Genomic DNA, 24,278 nt, shown 5'->3' with positions numbered 1-24,278 from the left:
AAGGCTCTAATCATGGACCACCCTCAAATCATCGCATGGTGCCCCGTCAAGAGAAAATCTGTGTAAGAATTGAGTGATATTGACATCGGACTGTTTTTAAGGATATTGAGTCGTAAGTTTTCTTTTCTATTTCTGTAATTAGGTAAGTCTTTTTTTTTCACTGTGTTCAATTAACGAATAAAATCAGTTATATGAAACGTTCAAGTTTTTAAGTATCCTTCCTTTCAATCATTTGCTAATATTAATAAAGGGGTAATAACATAACCAGACAACAACATCAAAGTTGTTTTTTCTTCATACTCAGTGTCCAAGGCGCTTTTCCACGAAACATTAAATTCTTGATCACCGGATGTTTTCGTGGCCACTCGGTCCCCGGAGAGACGGATTGTTCCCATCTTCTTCCACGTGATCGCGGAATTCAAATCGAGAGTGAATTTCTGACGATTCCGTCATTTTCTCCATAACAACGCCATCCATTTAATTTTCTTATAAAATTATCAACCAACCCCGCCTCTATAGCGAAATGAAATATAGCGTGATGATACTGTCTTGCACTGTTTTCGCAGATACAGAGCGAAGAGCCGCAAACGTCTAGGCAAAGAGCCGCATGCGGCTCGCGAGCCGCTCCTGCCGACCCCTGGGCTAGGGTAATCAGGTTAATCTTTGAATATAATTAAATAGTCTGTGGTAGTATATATATAATTTTTGGTCTGTGGTCTGTGTGCCAATGTACAATATACCAATTACCGATCTTTGTTACCGATCATTTGTCTGTGGTACCAATGACAACTGTCGTATTTGAGAAAAAAATCCACCCTCCACGTGGTGTTTCAATCAGTTTAGTCGTTGTAGGGTTTTTAACTTACCATTTTCCTTACAACATTGTTTGCTTTGATTGTTTCTAAATACAGTATTTATGAACGTAAACTATTTTTTTAAAAGTGGAGTCGATGCGCATAGCGCAGTTACTCCTAAACGTAAACTCGTGTCCCACAAGGAACTATTAAATGTAGAATTAATTCGTAAAAAAAATGCCGCTATTCATATTAATCAGAAATGTAAAAACGGGCTGTAATTTTTTTAAGTTCAGTTAAAATTCTATTGATTCACTGACAGTAAAGTTTTAGACTTTCAATTCTCAAATCGAAGCGTAATTCGTCGATTGTAAAATGGAGAGTGTCAAAATTGAACCAGGGGACGCGGAAGAGATGGATCCTGAATTTCATGTTAAGGTAGAATCAGAGATAGTCGGCAGAGAAGGTGATGATGCCCGTGCTGGACATAAACCGGTACCAGGGGCCGGTACTCCACTGCTGTTCAAGGAAGGATCTGGTGAAAAGTTGGAAATTGACATTTCGCATCCTGACATTAAACAGGAATGCATAGAATCTTTGAGCAGAACTGGAGCTAACTTCAGTACGTAACACTGCATTCCACTTGTACCATTATCACCGTATTTTAATTCTAGATCAGCATTGCTATTTTTGCTATATCGCTCACTCTTTTCAAGAACATCATAAATCAAAAAACTTGATTTTGCAGGAGAACGTTTTTAAAATTTAAAAATATAATACAATGCATTAAAAATAAATATCAAGCCACTTACTGAACTTTTTATTGTGCAACAGATCTTTTTAGGTAAAACCTGAAGGTTTTTTCTCCATTTAAAAAATATTTAGTATACTTAAAAAAATAATTAAACAATACCTTTTCTTCAAAATGCAAAAACAACGCTTTCTGCCCTGTAGTGGGTAAATATTTAAGTAAAAAATATGCCTCTTTTGCTGGGATATAGTACATTTTCTGGGCGTTCCGAAAACATGCACAACTGAAAATTGACGATTTTTGATTCATGACATTCTTGAGTGAAGGATATATCACATTTATTTTAAATTTGATTGCTATGGATAATTTTTTTCTTTTACCCTTATCCGCATTCAACAGTTCAAAGGGCACCGTGTTGTGTTGACAGTGTCAACCTGATCGTCAGTTAAACCAGGCCTGGCCAACCCAAATAGCACCCGGGCCGCATCGATAACGTAAAATTTTTTCAAGGGCAGCATACAGACATTAGAAGAAAAAAAAAACAACAAATTTCATACTTATTGATTTTTTCTAAGTATTATAAATAATTTGAATGCAGAGATAATCAGAAAGAAGTTGTGAAAAAAAATTTATTACAATCAGATGTGAGAAGAAAACAAACATTGAACCAACAAAATATGTATCTGTATAAACATTGAAAAAAATTTTGACAGTCAAAAATATTAATCAAGACACATAAATAAAACAATATTACCAATTTTATTTTAAATAAAACCGATTTATCAATGACCACTAAGTGTGAGATTTAAGTTACTTTTCGTTTAATTAATTTTTCAAAATCTATTTCAATAGCTGAAGGTGCACACCCTTAACTAGTTTTCGAGATTGCCTAAAATTGACGATGCTGAAAAGCGTGCGAAAGGATATAATTCACTGTTTTTATAACAACATGCATGACTTGGCCAACCTTGAGTTAAACAAAGGCAAAGTGATAATTCTTGCACCTCAGATTTTTTGGTTTTAATAAGTTAATAAAGTCCGCCTCCGTAGTGTAATGGTCAGCACGCTCAGCTACCGTACTGGAGGTCCCGTATTCGATCACCAAAGGGGGGAGTCAAATAAGTATAAGTGATTTTTTCACTCTAATATTTATTCAATATCCTGGATTGGTACCTGAAGTGGAAGGCTGATCACCTTGCCTTCATATAAGTAACAGTCAAGATAATACTGCGTCCATACGTTGCAGTGCTCTATGCACCATTGGGTATGGATAAGGGTTTAGAATAAATAAAGTTGGGTAAATTAAGTAGTCCTCATTTATCTAACTATTGTTAGAAAAATACTGTTCTGTGCTGGCAAACAATAACCTTCCGCACTGTTTACAGATTACCAGACATGTAATTCTAACAACGGGGGATCTGCAAACTATCAAATAGACTCTAACTTGATTGGGAAGTTAATCACACAGAATAAAAATCTCTTAGATGAAAATAAAAGGCTTAATCAACAAATTACTCAGCAAACAAATAAATGTAAGTATTGCTAATGCCATTAAGAAAATCGTAAGGTGGTTATACTGTAGATCCTAATAGCAAAGGCTTGCATTCTGTGTAGACATAAAGGTGGAGACTGACCGGAGCATTTCGTCGTAACATCGCTCGCGGCGAGCATGTTATGTTACGACGTTACGGCATTGCTGACTGACCGCGATCAGTGCTCGTTTAGAACACAACTGCTCGCTTGTGGCCTTGTGCTCAGTGTTGCCATATGCCAAACCAAAAATCTGAATCACAGTCTAGAAATCTGTATCAAATTTGTATAGAATCAATAAATTAAAATCTGTAGGAATCTTTGCATTTGTAGTTAAAATGTGAGACGGCGAGGATGTGATTCTTGGTTCTGTGATTTTAATAAATTACAGCTTATGAAGAAAAAAAAAATTTCCCGCAGTTTGGGGAAATTCCCACAGATTGGCAACCCTGTACTAACCTAAAATTGCATCCGACTTCAAATGGAGCATTCAGAACGAGCGGCGAGCAGCTCGGCTCGCTGTACTGACTGCCTGAGTGCTCGCATCGTAACATGTTACGTTACGACAAAATGCTCCGGTCAGTCTTCACCATAAGTAGTATCTGACCAATTTTTTTTTCTTTTTTGACCCCTATTCGTGCATAGAGAACCGTATCGGATCCATGTGGTGTTGACTGGATTATCGATTAAACAGGGTGGCAGAAAATTAATCACCCAATCGGAAGTTGTTATATTTTTTACAAATGGCGTCGTACATCAATCATATTTGACATTTCGCTCACTCCTTTCAACAACGTCATACATCAAAAAACTTGATTTTTCAGGAGATTTTTTTAAAGTTTAAGAATATAATAAAATGTATTAAAAATAAATATCAAGCCTTTTAATGAACTTTTTACTGTGCAACAGATCTTTTTAGGTAAAACCTGAATGTTTTATCTCCATTGGAAAAAAATTATTATATTTAAAAAAATAATTAAACAAAACCTTTTCTTCAAAATGCAAAAACAACATTTTCTGCCCTGTAGCGGGTAAATATTAAGTTAAAAATATGCAGCTTTTGCTGGGATATAGTATATTTTCTGGGCATTCCAAAACATGCACAATTGAAAATTGACGATTTTTGATATATGGCGTTGATAAAGGAGCGAGCGATTCGTAAACTAGACAGCTTCAGAAAAAACAATTTTTTATATGAAAATGTTGTTTTTCCTGAATAAAATCTCAGCCACTTAATAACTAGAATAAAACGCCACACCACTCTGCCTTTGCAAACATTCTTCGCCTCTTCCACATTCATGTATCTCCTCAAACATAATAAATAATAATAATAATAAATCCCTTACCGCACCCCAGTGGTGCATAGGGCACTGCTTCATATAAACGCAGTGTTATCTCGATCGATTACACATGAGGGAAAGGTGATCAGCCCTCCACTTCAGGTACCAGTCCAGTGTAATATTGAATAAATATTAGAGTGAAAAAATCACTTATATTTATTAAACCCCCCTGGGAATCGAACCCGGGACCTCCAGAATGGTAGCCGAGCATGTTGACCATTACACTACGGAGGCGGACAAAACCCTCAAACATACCCGGCGATTATTCCGACTCCTGACACGGTCGGAGCGCTCGGCTCGGTGTACTGACTGCCTGAATGCATCGTAACGTGTTACGTTATGACGAAATGCTCCGGTCAGTCTCCACCTTATTTTTGCATTCTTTCCTTATTTCACCATTCAAACATCTATCATACATTGTTTTGCCTCACATTCGTCTGATCGCATTCTGACTGCATTCAGTCTGCTTTCATCCTTCTTTCGCCAACTCCATGCTTCGTTTCCTTTCATAATGGGAAGAACCAGGACTCCGTTGTGTACTGCCAATTTAGCTTTCGCTGATAGATTTTTATATGCTATTTTAGGTTTTAATTTGGGTAACCCACCCGATGTTAATTGTGTCAAATTTATTTTTTTCAGCCCAGGCGAAAGTGGAAAAAAGATTACAAGATCTTGAAAAAGGACTAACGCAAATTAATACAAAATTGGATAGGTTATTGGAGCTGTGTGGAAATGGTACAAATGCAGCGAGATCTGGGGAAGCCGAATTTGGGCACGATTATAAATACCCAATTTCTACCACTGAGGAACCTGATGAAATGGAAACAGAATTGCTGGATTGTGAATTTGAATCTAGTATGGTTAGTCAAATCTTTTTTTTTTGCATACATTGTTAGTTATGCAATCATGGATGACGTAGCCAAATGACCCATTTCCGTTATCCAATTATTAACACATTTCGGACGGGTGTTTTTTATGCCTGCAGACTGCTGGCGACAGGATTTGATAATTGTGTACATATAGTTTAGATCTTAACAAAGAGATTGGTACTTAATATTCATATAAAAACATTAAATAATTCCTTCTTTTCTGACTTTGAAGTTTCACGTTTTTAATTGCGTAGCCCCCCAGACGAATGTTTAGTTATTAAGGGTTAAGCATCTGAGCATCAATCGACCGAACGGGTAAAAATACCTTTTCCGCCCGAAGTGTGTTAATAAGTCTATTCAAATATTTGAGTATGGGTATGCTAACCATTGTTGATGCTTTTCTTACTTACTATTTCTCCTCCAATTTATTTCTCATACATTGATAATGTCCATCAACGTAAACTCCTTCACTCATGTCATCTGTATCCCATCAAATATGTTCTACTTTCATTTCTAAGAATCTAAAGTGCAAGACTGAGATAACACCATGTTAATTCAATGTGATGCCCTATACACTATTTGAGTATGGATAGAGCGCTTGTGCACTACACGGAATTTTACCGTCCGGCAGTCCGTTTGTTTTTAAATAAAAGCGACTACGAGAATTGAGCGTGTTTGATTTTACGTGCACCGTGATTACGCACTGATCAAGCGCACCAATCCGAAGAAAGACTGCCAAAAGCACAAGCCAATCCAAGCCAATCATCCGTTTTATCATGCTAACCGGACTGCCGGATAATAAAATTCCATGTAGTGAAGCGCCCATAGGGTTCAATATGAAATAGAAATTGCAACCTATTATTGGGTAGTTTAAGTCATCACTTTTTGTCCACCTCTGTAGTGTAGTGGTCAGCGCGTTTGGTTACCATGCTGGATATCCAGTGTTCAATTACCGGGGGGGAGGGTCCAAATATTCATATGTATATATGTTTATCTCTGATTTTTCTCTGTAATATTTATTTAATACTTTTAATACCTAAAATGCAGGACTGATCATGCAATTAACAATCAAGTTAACATTGTGTCATCTGATGCAGCGCCCCATGCACCATTGAGTGCATATATGGGTTAGAAGACAACCTCTTATTGGATGTTCAAAATCATCATTTTATATGCTTTGTAACATTCACCAATTTACACATGATTTTAAAAACCATATTTAACGCATTTGAAGAGTGCGTTCAAATATTTATATGCAAATACTGAGACCTTTCAGCCAAAGACAATATCAAATCTTTAAAAATAAACCTCATGGCTATAAATAAATGATAATAAAAATTGTTATTTATATGGCTAAATGTTTTGTTGATAGTTGCGATTGCCATGTTGTTTTAAAGGGACATGTAAAAGTGTTTGGTTACGCATCGATTATAAAGAACTGAAATGATTTGTTCACCATTTTCATAATTGACTTTTAATTGTGTGACAATACACGTCAGGTGAGTTTTTGTTAGTTTTATTTGATGCATTATTTGATGCATTATTGTGATTCGTCCGCCTCCGTAGTGTAATGGTCAGCACGCTCGGCTACCGTTCTGGAGGTCTCGGGTTCGATTCCCAAGGGGGGTAAAATAAATATAATAAGTGATTTTTTCACTGTCATATTTATTCAATATTACCCTGGACTGGTACCTGAAGCGGAGGGCTGATCACCTTTCCTTCATGTGTAAACCATCAAGATAACACTGCGTTTATATGACGCAGTGCCCTATGCACCATTGGGGTGCGGATAAGGGTATTATTATTACTATTATTATTGTGATGTACAACACAACTAAAAAATATGTAACATCAGTAACCAAAAAATGCATTTGTTTTCATTTTATATGTTAAATGACATCAGTTTTTGTTTTGTTTTATAGTTTCTTTTAAACAGAAGGCGATTATGATAACTAGACTAATTAATATTTATATATAATTAATATTTATATGTATTAATCAGTCTTGATAAAGAAGCGGTTAGCTTCGAAACCGGAGGACATTATAATAAAAAAAATTCTAGTGATTTTAAAACAAAGTTACATTTTAATTATAAAATGGAAAATCACAAAGTTAGTGCTTCAAATATAAATTTTAATTAATATTTAATTGTTTCTATTAAAGTAATAATAAAACAGTATATAAATCAGTAACATTAGTTACTTACGTCTGAAAACTAAAAACACGGGTGTGGGAAATAATCGTAACATCTCATGAGATTAAACCGATGGCAGACGTTTATAATATTCTTATTTTCAAAGCAGAAAATTATAAATAAAATCATAATTTTTATACATTTTTAGTAATATCATTGCAATCATAAAAATGTCCTTTATATATCTAATATGTTATCTCCGTTTGTAACTTTTGCGGGCTAGTAAAATGTAGGAGCTAGAGATTCCGTGAGTCAAGTTCCAACTTTTAAAAGCAATAGATGATCGGCCCGCGCCGTGTTTTGTGTGCGGTGTGATGGTTTATATTTATTATTGGCTATATCAGCCATGTGTTGTTGTGGATTGCTCTGGTTAAATAGAAAAGAAATAAAATAGAAGGCACACATTTCTAATAAATATTATTTCAGTGTTTTTGAAGCCATGATGATATAAATAAATTATATAAATAATAATGCAATTAAAAACATTGAAAATGATAAGTGACAGCAGCTGTCAAGAAACATGCTATTGCCCATCAACAATGTTTATTATTGCATTTATGTTCAACAGATGTCATTGTAGTAAAAATTTTCAACTAAGGTTTTTTTACATGTCATGTTACATTTTTATTTATACAGATAGATAAAAACAGGCGCGGATTCAAATGCAACATTATTTCAAAATTTCAAAGTAATCTGTGAATAACTGTAGGTGATTCAAGATTTTGACCCGACAAACGTTTATACTTTTATTTATGCATAAAATATTTTTATATATTTAAATTAAATTACATAGATACACAAAGTAAAAATATACTTGACATATTTATTCAGCGTCACGACATGGGGAGACAATATATAGAAGCTACATGCTTAACCGTTAGAGTGCTGAGATTTGATATATCAACTCTGGATACTTTGCCAAAAGTGCAGATGTCAATACACTGATGATGATGCCAGTGTATGCTCGGTGGTCGAGCTGGGAAAATGTTCACTTATCTAAAGTTCCACTTCGTCAATAATATTCACAAATTTAACTAATTTTTTGTGAAAAATAGAAATACATTTTTTGTAAAAACCTATTGTTTTCAGGCACCATCAACATCAAAACAATGTTTTGGGTTGGAAAAGTTACCAGGCAATAAACTGCGACGCTGTGTTGTGTGTAGTAATAAAGAGGGGAGAGGATTAACACGCTCGACGCTCATTTGCGCGCATTGTAAAAAGGGAGTGCACGGTGTTTGTGTCGGGAAACATTCTTGTGAATGAAATTTTTAGTCAACTTGCATTTATTTTTAAATATATATAAGTATTTTTATTACAAAATGCTGTTTTATTTGAGTAGTTTGATATGTTCTTCGCAAATACCAGAAAGAAATACTAAAATCGGTCAATATTTGAGAAAAATATTGTTGATTTTGTACGTACCTAATAAAAAATACCATTTTTGCACCTAAAAAAATTTTCAGCAATTTTACAATATGTTTAAGAAAAAATCTCAGCGCTTAAACGGTTAAACCAGTGGCATTAGGAAAAGGATTAAGTTATTTCAAATTCGATCTGTTTGTTTTTCAGAAAATGCCCTTAACTAGTGCTGAAATAATGAGAAAATACCAGGAAAAGTTAAAAAATCTTAAAAAATATCAATGCTTAAAAGCAAAAAATAGAGCTCAGGCTTAAAAAAGCAGAGAATAATCTAAGATTCTTTTGAAAAACTTACCTGATAGTAAAATCACACAGAAGTTAGAAGAAATCAAGAGGAAAACTCGAGAAAGAGTTCAGGAACAATAATACATAATAGGTAAAGGAATGACTCAACTCTCCAGTATTGGACCCTTAAACCTTAGAAAAAGCTAATTCCTGTGTAACATCCAATAAGATAATAAATAGTTGTTTCAAAGATCTTACAGTCGGTCTTTACAGAAACCACACCGGGAGAAAGATCACATCCAGAAATAAAATCAAAAGCTCATTCAATATTATATTATGACAAAGATAGATATATTACTTACAGAGATAAATATATCACAGACAATTACAAAAATCAAACTACAATCTAGTCTGTAATGGAGACTCCATTATCTGTTATATTTAAAATTGACATAGGTATATATTTTTTTCTTCTCATGTTTATTTTTTAAGTGTGCAGCACTTTTTATATAATAAATAAATATAGTGTATGATCGAACCCATTTTAGAAGAACATTGATGACCAAACACTAATGCTAGTGACCTGCTTTTAGATTAATTATTATTATTAAATTATTAAAACTCTTATCCGCACCCCAATGGTGCATAGGGCACTGTGTCTTATAAACGCAGTGTTATGATCGTTTTACACATGAAGGAAAGGTGATCAGCCCTCCGCTTCAGGTACCAGTCCATGGTAATATTGAATAAATATTAGATTAATATTGAATAAATTAATACAAAAACATTATATCGCTATTAAAAGCTGTAAATATTTTACTTTGTAAATATTCTTTGCTTTATAAAAGAAATATATTTGCAATCATTTTATATATATTTCAAATAGAAGATCGTTCGGAATCGTCCTTCCCTTGTGTAAGTAAATGATTCCATAAAAAAAATCTCTTTTGTGTTAACTCTTCGTAACAATTTATTGGACTGTTGATTGGGTATCTGTGTCCAAATATTATAACACATTCAAAATAATGTTGCTTGCACAAATATTTATTTTATTTATTGTTTCGGCATTAACTTTGTGGTTAGACATGTTACAATGATTAAAGAAAACACTTGTTTTTTACCACTTGAATTTTATTATAGACTACATGTTTCAGAAGTTAAACTTCAGTTAAGTTATCATTCAGTTATTATACAGACCTGAATGATGGAAGTTTAACTTCTGAAACATGTAGTCTATAATAAAACTCAAGTGGTAAAAAACAAGTGTTTTCTTTAATCATTGTAATATTTATTTTATTAAAAATAATCTTCATAAAACAGTTTTTGAGATGTGACTATGGAACCCTGGGCATTTACAGGGCTTAGACTTGCCATTGACTTGTTTAAATGATTAATTTGCATACTGCAACATTCACCATTTTACTCTTGATATCTTGGTATCAATATGTCACATATTTGTGTATTTTTTTAACAGTCAAAATATTGGCAACATTACATCACTGACAACATGAATAATTGTGTTATTGAGATGCAGGTCAATTTGTTCAGGGATATTTAAAAAACCAGAGCTCGAAATAGCTACTTCTATTCATGTGTTAAGTATTTACCATTACAATTTTATGAGTGCTCCAATTTAGACATTCCGCTGTAATGGTAAATGCACATAAACTAGAGAAAACCTTTGTGGACCATTTTATAACTATTTTAAATATTTTTACAGGTTCGAAAATTGTCATCAAAGTGCCAACCAAACGGATCTTTGAATCACTCAAAAAATGGATTACAATTGGTAAAATATATGTTCGCTGATGAACTACTGCAGATGTGCACTTGAAAAACTGTCTAAGGATCTAATAAAACCTTTGTATGGATTTAAGCGAGTGCGGCAACTCGTATTTAGAATTTTAAATCTGGCCCATCCCAGTATTAATGCTATCAACAGTGATGCATTTCTTCAGCATACTGCACTCAACCATATTGGACAGAGATTGAAGCGAAAATGGTAAGATCAATATTCTCAAGGGCCGCAAACAGACAGTAGATTTTTTTTTCATAACAATAATTTCAAACTTATCGATTTTTTGTAAGTATTTTAAATAATTTGAATGCAGAGGTAATCAGAAAGTACAATGAGGGTAATTGTGAAAAAAGAAATATTACTACCACCACATGTGAGAAGAAAGCACACATTGAACCAACAAAAAATGTATTTACGCAGTAATTAACATTTTGAAAATTTTTAAAAATCAAAATGATTCATTAGGATACATAAATCAAACAACATTAACAATTTAATTTGAAATAATACCAATTTATCAAAATCTATTTCAATAGAAGTTGACACACCTTAACGGGTTTTCGAGATTTTTCGAGATTGCCTTAAATTGGCAATGCTGAAGAGCGTGCGAACGGATATTGTTATATATTCGCACGCTCTACAGCATAGATAATACTGTTTTTCCCACCACTTAGTCAAGCTGGAATAAAGAGTTATTGTTTTATTTTATTATTATAACAACATGCATGATTTGGCTCATAGATAATACTTGAGGGCATACATTTTGTTGATGTATTAAACCGTGCATCACAAATACATCACTGGTTTAAAAATATATTCTTCATACATGACCCCGGGCCGCACGTAAGGGCGTTGCGGGTTGGCCACCCTTGTATTAGACGATAACTTCCATACGTTATCCCAATATTTTTCATATCTACCCACCTCGATTATCCATTTATTATTACCTCTCATAAATTGCTTTGTCTCTCAAGGCATGTATAAAATATCTTGTTTCAATAATTTGCTTTCCATTCATCCCATTTTTAATTTGTACCATGTCGTATATTTAATCATATTAATATTATTAACATTCTGTTTATTTTACCCTAATTGTCTGGTTTATTTATAGGAAAATGGAAAACGCATCATTGTTTATGTCTAAAGATGCCTCCGAAAAGAAGATCACTACCCTTAATCCCACAGCTCCAGGTTCAAAATTCACTTAGATTACCACTACTCTTGCCGTTTGCTGGTATTACATTGGATTGTAATTTACAGCAAATGATTGAAAAGATTACAGCCTACCGAATGCTGTGAAGATGTGATCCCTCGAATTTTGACAATAGCTGCGCCTTTTCTGCGCAATTCAATGTGTTAAATAAAGTCATTGATGGCAGATTGTTAGTAGTAGATGTCCTGGGCAGCGAAGATCCAATAACTGAAAAGAGGCGGACTTGATGATGGCTGCCGGGAAGTATGCGGAGTACGTGACCTAGACAACTGAATTGTCTTTTCTTAAAGGCAAACATTGGTCAACCCTATGGCTTCTATTAATCGGCTCTTCAGGGCCTTTATTGGTTGATCCTTTAGTATTGGTTTGACTCTTTGAGACTATTAGCCATTCAGCCTGAAATTTCAGGACATTTATAATCACACTCTGAACAAAATTATGGTTTCTAGACAATACGAGTTAAGGAGTGTTATTTTGAATCTTCGAGGCAACTTTTCAGGCCTTCGCTAGTTGAACATTTGGCTCAACATCAATGGGTATTTTAAGCCTCTATTAATGAAATCTTTGGCACCGTGGCATAGTTAAGTATTACTCGACTACGAAACAGGAGTCACGGGTTAAATTTCCGCCAATCCAAAATGATAATTTTTAATTAATGTTTTACTTAGTAACTACCACTATTTCTTAAAATCTACTGTGACACGTGTTTCGATGCATTCCGCATCATTTTCAAACACCGTATGTGAAGCTAATTCTAAATTTTAGAGTTGGGTCCTTGGGACGTCGAAGGTTTAGGAGGGGGTAGTAGCTGTTTCTTATTTTTATTTATTAATTAAATTTTTATTTTTATTTTTATTTCTTATCAGAGGGAATGTTCCCTCTGATAAGAAATAAAAATAAAAATAAAAATTTAATTAATAAATAAAAATAAGAAACAGCTACTACCCCCTCCTAAACCTTCGACGTCCCAAGGACCCAACTCTAAAATTTAGAATTAGCTTCACATACGGTGTTTGAAAATGATGCGGAATGCATCGAAACACGTGTCACAGTAGATTTTAAGAAATAGTGGTAGTTACTAAGTAAAACATTAATTAAAAATGGATAGATTTTACCACAAAGTGACTGCCGAATCAATTAATCAAAATGATAATATTTATTTTCAATTGGTCTGGGTGTTTGGAATGTATTTTTTATATTTATATTCCTTGTTCTTACTATCCTACCACCTGCCTCCAAAAAAAGCCTTTGCAGGTTGGTTGGTCCTTAAAAAAAGGTCTTTATTAGTTGGCTTGCGATTCTTTTTTCATATTCAATAGAATATTTAGTGAATTATACTGATTCTCAGTTTATGTTGCTCAAAATAATTCAATTTTAGATTTTTGTGGGTTATTTTAATCTAGTAGCTCGTGCGTAAAGGTGTACTTGAAGACTGTCAAAAACGTCTTGATTAAATTCATAATAGTTACACGGATATTCATTACGGAAGTAAAAAATACGACGGTAGTTACATCATCGCAAGGGGCATGTTAAAAGGAGTATGTCCTTAGTTGTAAAGACCAGAACAATGAGTTTTCCATCTGTTTAAAATGAGAAATTTATTTCTACATATAAAATTCATATTCAAACACAATGGATTTTCACCAGTATGAGTTAAAAAGTTAAAGTTCCTTTTAGTCCTTTTTTTGGACCTCTGAGGCAACAAGAATCAGCATTTTAGGCCTCTATTAGTTGGACTTTCTGGGCGACATGAATCAAAATTTTGGCTCTATTTTTTATAACTTCAGGGAAAAATACATCAGCATTTGGGGCCTCTATCGGTTGGACTATGAAATAAAATTAGTTGCCACATTGGCCCGCTATTGATAGCCCTTTGAAATTTGAATTGCTCTAGTGATCAGTTCAAGTTGAAAATATGAATTGTTAACAACTAGAGGATATTTTTATTTAATTTTTTGAAATGGGTGAGTTACACTATTATGCCACATGAATCTCGCGCTCGACTACAACACTCAGATCGCGCAGTTCGCCGACGACACGGCAATCATGTCGAGCTCGCTGAGCGCCCTCCTGGCAAAGGAGAGAGTTCAAAAACAATGTGACGCCCTGGAAAAATGGTGCAAACAATGGCGAGTTACCATAAATCCGAGTAAAAGTGTGACCACACTTTTCACTCGCAGGAGCCGCGAACTCCTCCAAACATAACGATGTTCGGGCAATCCATCCCGTGGTCCGGATCCGTTAAATATCTCGGAGTCACGCTCGACTCCAAGCTGACGTGGAAACGTCACATAGAAAGTAAAGTCAACTCTGCCTCCGGGGTCCTGTCGGCCCTCTACCCGATGCTCGGGAGAAACAGCAAACTCTCGATCGACAACAAGTTGCTTATCTATAAAACGGTCATCCGTCCCATCTTAACATACGCCGCCCCCGTCTGGGGATACGCGGCCAGAACACACCTAAGCAAATTACAAGTCTTCCAGAACAAAGTGCTCCGCACTGCGTTGAAAGCCCCCTTCTGGACGAGAATCTCTCAACTCCACAGAGAGTCCCACGTACCCCGCGTAAATAAGTACATAACCGCGCTATCGGAGCGCTTCTATGGCGGACTAGCCGCACATGCCAACCCCACAATAAACTCACTCGCGAAGTACGAGCTTCACTCGTACCGTCGCTACAAAAGACCGAAAGAGATCCTCCTCCCCTCTCAGTAACCATCCCGCAGCACTCTGCGTATTTTTCTTAACCCCTTCATAGGTTTTAACCTATAACCCATTAAATTCATTCAGTAAAATCAAAATTTTATAACCCGATGAAGGAGTAGGGGGTCATGTCGACCCGGTACTCTATGAGCCATTAGATTCAAGTCAAGTCACATGAATCTCGACATGATAAACAAAAACTATGGCGTTTTGAACGTAAATATAGAAGGACGCTATTAGTTTCAGATGGTTTCAAATGGCTCCAAGTACAAACCGCTTATAGATTTTTTACTCAAAACAATCTGCATATTGGTGTTCGAAAATTAGAGAACATAGGTCGTCTCCGAAACTCCTGTGGCAAAGTCTGTAATCTGCCAACATGGCTTTTGAAAGAATGTGTTAACGAAATTGCTCCATTTATAAGAGATCTTATAAACATGTCATAGAAAACTTATTCAAAAGAGGCCGGACTGTCACTAGCAATAGGTGACAGGCCTTCCGCTCCATTTTCACACATTGTACGGTCAACATTTTCATTGAAGTTTTTAATATCTTTTACAATGTTGACTAAATACATAATTATTTTATTTGACGATTTCCGTTTTTTCATTACTACGTCAAGGTCCTCGAGCTTTAGTCCCTCTCTCTTGCACTCCGTCTCCAGCTCGAACCTTTCTCTTTCGAAAATCTGTCATTTCCATAGAAGGTGCGGTACGTCCTGCGGCTTCGTCTCGTCGCACACGCAGCCGGTGTTCACTCTCAGCCCGAATCTGTGAAGGTATGCTCTGAACGCGCCGTGCCCAGTTAGTATTTGTGTTAGCCCGTAGGAAATTGAGTTTTCCTGAACGAATTTTTCACAATCTTCAATGGTTTTAAAGAACGTTTTGGTGATACGCCCTGTTGGGTTTTCAGTGTATTGCTTGTTCCACTTTTCCATGCTTTTTTCCCTGATCTTCTTTTTGGCGTAGCTGAGAGAAAAGTCAGCGTAGTCCGGGGCAGTTTTCTTTTTTGTGTCTTTCACCAAGTCCCTTTAAACATTTTAGAACATCTTCTTTTATCTCATTTTTTATGTTCCTCGCCGAGTTCAGCCGCTCTGTTGCGATTTTTATTAGATCCTTGGCATTTCCACTTACTGTTTCGCCAAGGTCTTTCCTTGAGAGAGCCGATATACTTGCGCGTCTCTCAGGAATCGCGAAAGGGGAGACATCTCTCAATGACGGGGTGGATTTTTAGATTGGTCTTTCCTTGATGTTCGACATGTTTGAACGAAGTATCCGCAAACACCGTGAAGAAATATTATAAAGCTAAAGTAATATGTATGTCCAAAATAAAAAAAAATAAAAAATTCTGCCTTGAGGTACACCAGTGCACTCTGTTCTACCTGCAGATTGAGAACACTATAAACAGGCACAACTCGCGAACCGTAAAAGTTAGAAATATGGTATCACAGAGTTAAATGATCTCCTGCTCAAGGCGCTTCCAGTGGTGTATGCCACTGATTTTTATCTATCGCAAGCACGAGAGCGTTCACGATAAAAGGTTGATTTTTTCAAACTGAAAAAAACTGATTCTAATGATATATAACACTTGTAGGTTAACACAAAAAATACCACTAAAAGCTTTGAATATTTAAATTGTTGTTGCGGAGCTTCGATAAAAACGACCTTCCCTCACGAGATTCAAACTGTAACTAGAGGATATTGACTGCTACCACGTTTGGTCAGATCTTCATGTCTTCATCGGATGATGGAACATTGATCAGCGGCATTCAGGGTCTCTGGGTTGGATCTTCAGGGCTGCATTAATTGGCATATCTGGCCTCTATTGGTTCTCTTTTCCAGATATTTATCAAATAGATATTTATCAAACAGATATTTATCAAACTTTTTAGAATAGTTTTTCACCAATATGAGTTAGAAAATGTATATTTTAACCTTCAACTTAAATTAGCATGTCGAGTCTCAATAGCTTATTTTTCTAAAAAATAAATTAATTGACCTGTATTTAACACAAACTTTGAATTTTTTTAAACAGTGTTTGACATTGTTAAAAGTTGTCAAGAAGATAATGATTGCTGATATATGTATGTAGGCGAATGTTTTACTTAAATATGTAATTATTTACATGTGTAAATTATCAACAAATAAATTTTATAAATAAATGAAAATAGTTGTTTTATTGCATATGATATGACCTTGTGTAAGATATTTCATCTGGTTTTAAATTTTTATTATGCCCAGCTTCAAGATTTGGATGTAGAAATATTCTCGCATACGAGTTTATTTCATTCTTATTCATGTATTACGTTCTTTGTGATGGTACCGATTTTGTTGTGTAGAATGTTCTTGACTTAAATAAATAGCCATTTAAACATGAATCTAAATTTTTAAAAGAAAATACTACTAAATGATTGAGAGAACTCATTTTTAAAAGTTTGATGGCCTCCCCTGTAAAATTTACTTATCCATACGTAGTAAATATAGTTCTCCATTCAGGTGACAAGATTGACTGAAAATATTATTATATAGATTTTTTTATTTATATCTCAACAAAGACAAAAAGGGAGAAATGGAGATCTGAGCATTTACAGGCTTACAACCTGTTACTGGATTGTGATCGCCTTATACGCTGTCACATTCTCTATTTAACCCATGATTTAACATCCATATTGTCAATTTGGAATCTGCAGAGTTTTAGTGAAAGATCGACTAAAAATCTAAGTAATAAGATAGTATCCTATGAAATAGACTAACTGAATAAAAGGAGAAAGAAAATATTACTTGTTTTCACCCGATTACACCATTCAGTGTAACATTTACACTGAATGGTGTAATTATGACTACTCTTTTTTTCTTGCGAAACATTTATTTATTTATTACAATAACAGATTTCTAAGTTACAAACTATTTACATGATAAATTATCTTTTTAAGCTTTGAAGTAGAGCAAGATGCACATATACATATTTTGCCTGATTTCAGCAGTTTTTCAGATTAATATAGCCCAGTTTTATTAGGTAATTGTTCAAATTATATATTTTTCTTTGTTATTTTTAACAGATGTTGACCATAGGCAAAATAAGCTACATTTTAAGAAAAAATATCAGATGTCAATAGTTAATTGGGATTTGAATTTTGGGTACGGCACAGTGTGCCAAGCGTTCAGTAGACTTTATCCAAGAAATGATATCACTTTGTACAGACGAAATAATATTCTGTAAGATATTAATGATGTACAGATATTAAGTATAGTGAAGTAAAGTGATTTTTTCACTGTAATATTTATTCAATATTACCATGGACTGGTACCTGAAGCGGATGGCTGATCACCTTTCCTTCATGTGTAAACGATCAAGATAACACTGCGTTTATATGACACAGTGCCCTATGCACCATTGGGGTGCGGATAAGGATTTTATTGTATTATTATTTATAGTGAAGCATTTCTTTATTATGAATATGTAATCTTCTTTTTGTAATAATTTTATTTATAAAAACATAATACAACTTTGAACACCGGTCTGCAGATTAGCAGTTCTCCGCATGAGGGCACTGCCGTGCATATTATTTTACTAAATATTCCACGCTGAATGCATCGGTACTTCAATAGGAAAATATGTACGTCGATCATAATAAATCTAAGTACTTTTGACCAATAAGAGATAACATTAGGAAATTTATCATTAATTAAATAAAATTGTGATGTCAATAATACGTAATAACTGACTCATTCGCAGTAATCTTATCTGCAGTGTATTTATTTGGAGTACAACAGTAATTTCAGTGCATGATTATACTTATCCAATCTTAAACACATCGAAGTCTCTTTGAATAATTTAAACTTCAGTTTAGTGATCAATTAGAGTCTGACAATGGCTGTATATAAACGACCGAAGAAATCTCCAATTGAAGAAGATTACGAGATACTGGATCGTGTATTAGGTGAAGGAATCAATGGAAAGGCTCGTATTCTTCTTCTATCTCCATCTGTACTCAACAGTGCATAGGGTACTGCATTAGATTGATGCAGTGTTCATTTGATTGTTAATTAGACAAAGCCATGGTGAGATCATCCCTGCATTTTAAATTCTGATCTGAAATAATGTTAAACAAGTATCGTTCCGGTTCTTATCCACAGTCAATGTTACATAGGGCACTGCATCAGATCTACGCGGGTCAACTTGATCATCAATTATACAAGGTTAATGTGATACGTCCTGCGCTTCAGGTACCAGTCCAGGGTATTATTAAATACTTATTAGGGTGAAATGATAACTAATTTTATAATGTTTTACAACTATTGTTTTACCTCTGGGAATCGAACCCAAGACCTCTACGCGAGGTGACTAAATACCATAATCACTATGCTACAGAAGTGAATAATTTTACTAGTGGTAAACATCCATGAGGTCTAAAACTGAGTTTTAAAAAAAATCCTTTCCATACATTTCTTTAACCCTACTGTAATAAAAAAAAAATGTTTATAACATGTACATCTTCGTTAAGAAATTACATAAAAATAAATATGCGTTACAGTGATTTAATGTTTATTTATGGTTTAAATATTTAAAGAAAATAATTCATTTATGAATAGAATACGACTAAATAAAAAATACAGCCGTGAATTTCGAAAATTTTACAAATTCACTCATTACAAATCAGATTAAGTTTTTAAAAATATGGGTTTATTTTTTTAATTTAGTATTTTCAATTTTGGTTTCTTTTTTTAAAATTAATAAGTTATATTTTTGAAATTCATTAAAAGTAAGATTATTTAATAATTACACTAATTAAGAACTTAGTTATGTTACATATTTTGTAATTCTACGTAATAATTTTTAAAACAAAACATCGAGAACCAAAAACAAAAATGCTTTTTTAAAAAAAATATTACCTCATTTTTTATAGAAAAGATATTCTTTACTCCCGTGTAAAATTGAGATAGGCGAACTGTAACCTTATTGAAGCACACAATTAATATTTCCAGGAGTATGGTCGTATATATACGACCAATACAAAACATGATTTATGATGTGATTTATATCAAAACATGTTTAAAATATGATTTATGTCAAAATTGACAATTTTGCGATAAATCATGTTTACTGGTGTAAATGTTTTTTTTTTCGAGAAAATTTGTCAGGTTAAACCATTTTTTTCTTCATTTGTAGGTGGTGGAATGTGTAGAGAAGTCGACAGGAAAGAAATATGCCTTGAAGATTCTTCCTGACAACCCAAATTCCAGACGAGAAGTAGAACTGCATTGGATGGTCAGCGATTGTGAGCACATAGTCAAGGTGATAATTGAAAGACAGATGATTTTTATTTTGTACACTAAGGAAGGATTGTCTTCTTTATTTTTAACTATTATTTCACACCTAGTGGTTCATATGGCCCTGCATCATATTGAGCGTGACTACCAGGTACCAGTCAAGGGTGATATAAAGTAAATATTAGAGTGAAAAGTCACTAATATTATTTTTCACCTCTCTGGGAATCAAACCTGGGATCTTCAGTGCAGTGGTAAATCTATGATTCATCAGTGTAAATCATTTTCATTTCATGTTTGTGGAACGTTTTTAGATTATTGATGTGTATGATAATCTGTACAAAGAACAAGAGTCCCTTCTTGTCGTCATGGAGTTTATGAAAGGGGGAGAATTATTCCAACGTCTTTCCAAACAACCTAAAGGTGCCTTTACTGAAGAACAGGCAGCTGATGTAAGTGACAACCATTTTTAAAAAAATAATTAGTCTATAGAATTTCATATAAAGGATTTATTTCTATATATTTTGTTGTAAAAAGAGCCAAATCTTATATAAATTTATTACTGACGGTGAGATCTTAGCCCTATGTATTAGTTTTGTTACATACACATGATTAAGTTATTAATATTATTAAGTTCCGTTTAGAGGAACTGCCATTGGAATACTCACGTATACACTTGATAGAGATCTATAGGGTCTCTACTAGGTGAATCTGCTCTATAGGCCCCCTTATGGTGTCTCTAATTTATACTCATGCACTAGTGAAATCTACTAATTTAATAAAATTATTCCTGTTAACAAAAAAATCATCGTTGACCTCATCTCTTCCATCAGATCCTCCAACATTATCCCTCTGACTTCTTCCCATACAGGATGCCAAAGAATGCAGTCTGCCATCTGCTCAGGCTCCCCACGGATACACTCTGGCCATTCCGCAAGTGATAGCCCATGACATTTTCCCTTCAACTGTGTATAGGGATACATGTATGAATATTACTTTTTATTTTCATGTATAATCTACGTTATTTTTATTTTTTTAGATAATACATTCAATATGCTCGGCCATTCAATACCTTCATGATCTGAATATTGCCCACCGAGACATTAAACCAGAGAACCTCTTGTACTCTGATGACACTCCCAATGCGTCTCTTAAACTTACTGACTTTGGGTTTGCTAAGAAAATGTATGATTCTTCAGCCACATTACAGACGCCTTGCTATACACCATACTATGCAGCACCTGAGGTAAATAGTAGTAACACTACATAAACAAAACCTATTAATAAGATTATACTGATATCTGAAGTAACACAAATATACTTCAAAAAAGGATGGGTTAAATCTAAAAACTTTGAGTGCAAGATACAAAATATTTTCTCATGATTGGAAGGGGTTTGCCAATGATAGTACTTGTCGCCTTTGAAATGATCTACATTTGTGTTATGTACTAGCTCAAATATGTTTCATTTTTAGGTAATAGGGCCAGAAAAATATGACAAATCTTGTGATATCTGGTCTCTTGGAGTGGTGATGTACATATTGCTCTCCGGATATGCTCCTTTTACATCTAAAACTCGAAAACCAATATCTCCTGGAATGAAAAGGGTAACAAGTTTTCATATTTTGTCTTTTAATATTTCAACAAGCAATTCATTAGATACTATTGATTGTAAATTACTGATGTGTTTTTCCTATGATGAAGGAAGGGCCATCCAAAGAGGCAATACTTGCCACAACTTCATTCTATATATCAAAACATTTAGTACTATTCTTACTGTTGGCATGGTATATCTGCATAATAATGATACTTGTATGTTGATTGCAGAAGATACGTCTCGGACTATACGTATTCCCTAAAGAAGAATGGTCACATATCTCGGATGATGCTAAGAGCCTTATAAAATCCATGCTCTCTGTTGACCCAATGGACAGACCCACTATTGAACAGGTAACAATGGCAACTCCAAATTAATTAGCATTTTTTGTGTATGAATTCAGTTTTTTTCCCTCTGATGTACATTTTTATTTTAATTATAAATATTGTTAAAATGTAATACCTTATGTAGTAAGACCCTACTTAATGCGGTGGATATGTTTAAATAAGTTCTAGCAATGTTTTTTTGTCAGGATAGACGCATAAGGCCTTCCATTCTTTACAACTACTTCTGTGGAGATTAGGCTTGTGGGAGTATGAGTTGGCAGAAGACCTTTATTTTTCTGGTAATTTACAGGTGATGAATGTTGATTGGATAACAATGTACAAAAGCATTCCTAACTCTCCTTCAGCTGCTGAGAAAGAGGAATGGCCGGAAGCTAATGAAGAAATATCATTGTCTTTAGCTTCTATGAGAGTTGAAGACTCTGTAAGTATCATACGTACTAATATTGTTAGATTTTAAGAAATAGTGGTATTTACTACGTAAAACTTAAAGCAAAAATTATTGTTCTCCTCGAAGCACTCATACATGCTGGTAAAGTTATGTAACCCCAGGTGCCTATTTCAGCAAACTTATCTCACTCTTATTGCCAAGGATCTGGTAGTATAAATCCGTCTTAATAAAGTCAATGATTGAGTTAATACTATACCTGATGCAGTGCTCTATGCACCAGTAAGGTTCAGACAGGGGGCAGAAGAAGAACATTATTCTTAACTATATATTTTTTTATTTATCTCAATGTCAACTCTCACAGTTTCGATTGCAACCTAGTATCTAGTATTGTAAAATTTCCAAAATGCCTTCTATCTCAGAATTTCAAAGCTATCCTGAATGAGCTTTAAAAGTGTTATTTGTTTTACTAGGGTGCCAATCACTGCATTTTTCTATATTACGGTGTAAACAATTTTTAAATTACATTTCATTCAAAGATATTACATGACCTTAAGGTGGGGACTGACCGGAGCATTTTGTCGTAACGTAAAGTAGTAACGTTGCTCACGGCGAGTATCCGAGACTATGGATGGAGCGCTCGGCTCGCTGTACTGACTATACGACATTGTAACTAGTTACGTTACGACAAAATGGCTCCGGTCAGTACCCACTATTATCATTTTTAAGCTAGGTATAAACATGAAATAAAATTTTAGGTGCCAATGACTGTACTGTTTGCTTTACTTATTTTAATTCTCGAAATCATTAGTTTGTTACTTTACAAAATTTCAGATCTCAACTGACGCTCATTAACAATTCTTTTCCTGATCCCCTTTACCAATGATGTATTGGTATGAAGGGTTTGAAATAAATTATAATTTTAGTAACAAAACATTTTAATTCTTTCGTTTCATTTCAGATACCAATAACAGCCTTAAATCTTAGCAAGAATGCATTATTGATAAAGAGAAAAAATAATTTGGAAAGAAAGAAAGTTAATTCCAACGCTACTATCTCTATTCCAGAATTACAAGAAGAAATATGAACCTCATGTGTAATTGGTTTCCAGGGCTGTTTTAACTTCGTCACAATGCTCAAATCAGTTGTGACATGAATACCACACAGCGCAATAATGATATCTTTTATTTACCACTTTAAACAATTATTTTCTTGGGAACCATTATTTTTTTGTTACAATAATATATGTGTTTGTAAGTTATAAACCATTTACATGATAAGTAATCTGTTTAAGCTATTTATTTGATTTCAAACTATTTGGATAATAAATTATCCATACATAAGTCTTCCTTATTTTATTAATATAATCCATTCCAAGATCCAAGAATCACATCTAATTATATATCATTGGGTATATGAATGTTAAAAAAATATTAGCACGTTATTTATTTATAAGACAATAATTAATATGAACATATCGTAAGACAACCAGCACAATTGAATTAAGGAAAATGTAAATATTTAAACTGTCTGTATTTAGAATCCCAACAAGAAAGTTAAATGAGAATGATGCTCTGCTTTTTTATATTACGAAGCAATAATAAGTTTGGAAAATATCCATTTTCTAGATTTATAAATGAAAACTTGTTTGTTAATATCTCAATATAGATGAAAATAATATGGAGGGCTGGATCACAGGGCTTGAAAACTGTCATAGGCTGATTTAAGTGATCACTTTATACACATGTAACATTCTCTATTCTGCCCATGACTGATAACCACACTACTCAAATCTCGGGAGTAATAATTATTAATTTCCCCTACACACCCCTTAAAGTACATATT

General features: G+C 34.1%; 2 protein-coding genes across 5 annotated transcripts; both read left to right on the top strand.

Annotated features, from left to right (window-relative positions):
* Nucleotides 1-755: 755 nt before the first annotated feature.
* LOC148312136 (uncharacterized) lies at nt 756-11,127 on the top strand. 4 transcript variants are annotated; one of them, XR_015839277.1, is made up of 5 exons: nt 774-1,416; nt 2,931-3,077; nt 5,055-5,275; nt 9,051-9,581; nt 10,846-10,945. XR_015839277.1 is itself a non-coding variant. In XM_088277658.1 (4 exons), the coding sequence occupies exons 1-4, from the start codon at nt 1,170-1,172 to the stop codon at nt 10,957-10,959; spliced, it is 729 nt and encodes a 242-aa protein (XP_088133784.1). In that variant the 5' UTR covers nt 756-1,169; the 3' UTR covers nt 10,960-11,127. The 4 variants fall into 4 exon arrangements, 3 of the variants coding, with proteins under 3 accessions (XP_088133784.1, XP_088133783.1, XP_088133785.1); XM_088277658.1 differs by lacking the exon at nt 9,051-9,581 and having other exon boundaries at nt 756-1,416; nt 10,846-11,127; XM_088277657.1 differs by lacking the exons at nt 9,051-9,581; nt 10,846-10,945 and adding an exon at nt 8,568-8,798 and having other exon boundaries at nt 756-1,416.
* Nucleotides 11,128-19,811: 8,684 nt separating this feature from the next.
* On the top strand, nt 19,812-23,788 carry LOC148312135 (MAP kinase-activated protein kinase 2-like). The gene is made up of 8 exons (XM_088277746.1): nt 19,812-19,830; nt 20,008-20,133; nt 20,420-20,557; nt 21,145-21,351; nt 21,580-21,711; nt 21,932-22,054; nt 22,338-22,469; nt 23,395-23,788. Exons 1-8 carry the CDS (start codon nt 19,828-19,830, stop codon nt 23,518-23,520), a joined length of 987 nt encoding a protein of 328 aa, XP_088133872.1. The 5' UTR covers nt 19,812-19,827; the 3' UTR covers nt 23,521-23,788.
* Nucleotides 23,789-24,278: the final 490 nt, after the last annotated feature.

This window comes from Brachycentrus maculatus, unplaced genomic scaffold (genome assembly GCF_059751285.1).
Source record: "Brachycentrus maculatus isolate JH-2025_06_01 unplaced genomic scaffold, ASM5975128v1 h1tg000049l, whole genome shotgun sequence".
In the NCBI taxonomy this organism is placed as follows: domain Eukaryota; kingdom Metazoa; phylum Arthropoda; class Insecta; order Trichoptera; family Brachycentridae; genus Brachycentrus; species Brachycentrus maculatus.
Note: the sequence above shows the minus strand (reverse complement) of the source record. Positions and strands in the feature narration are given on the sequence as shown.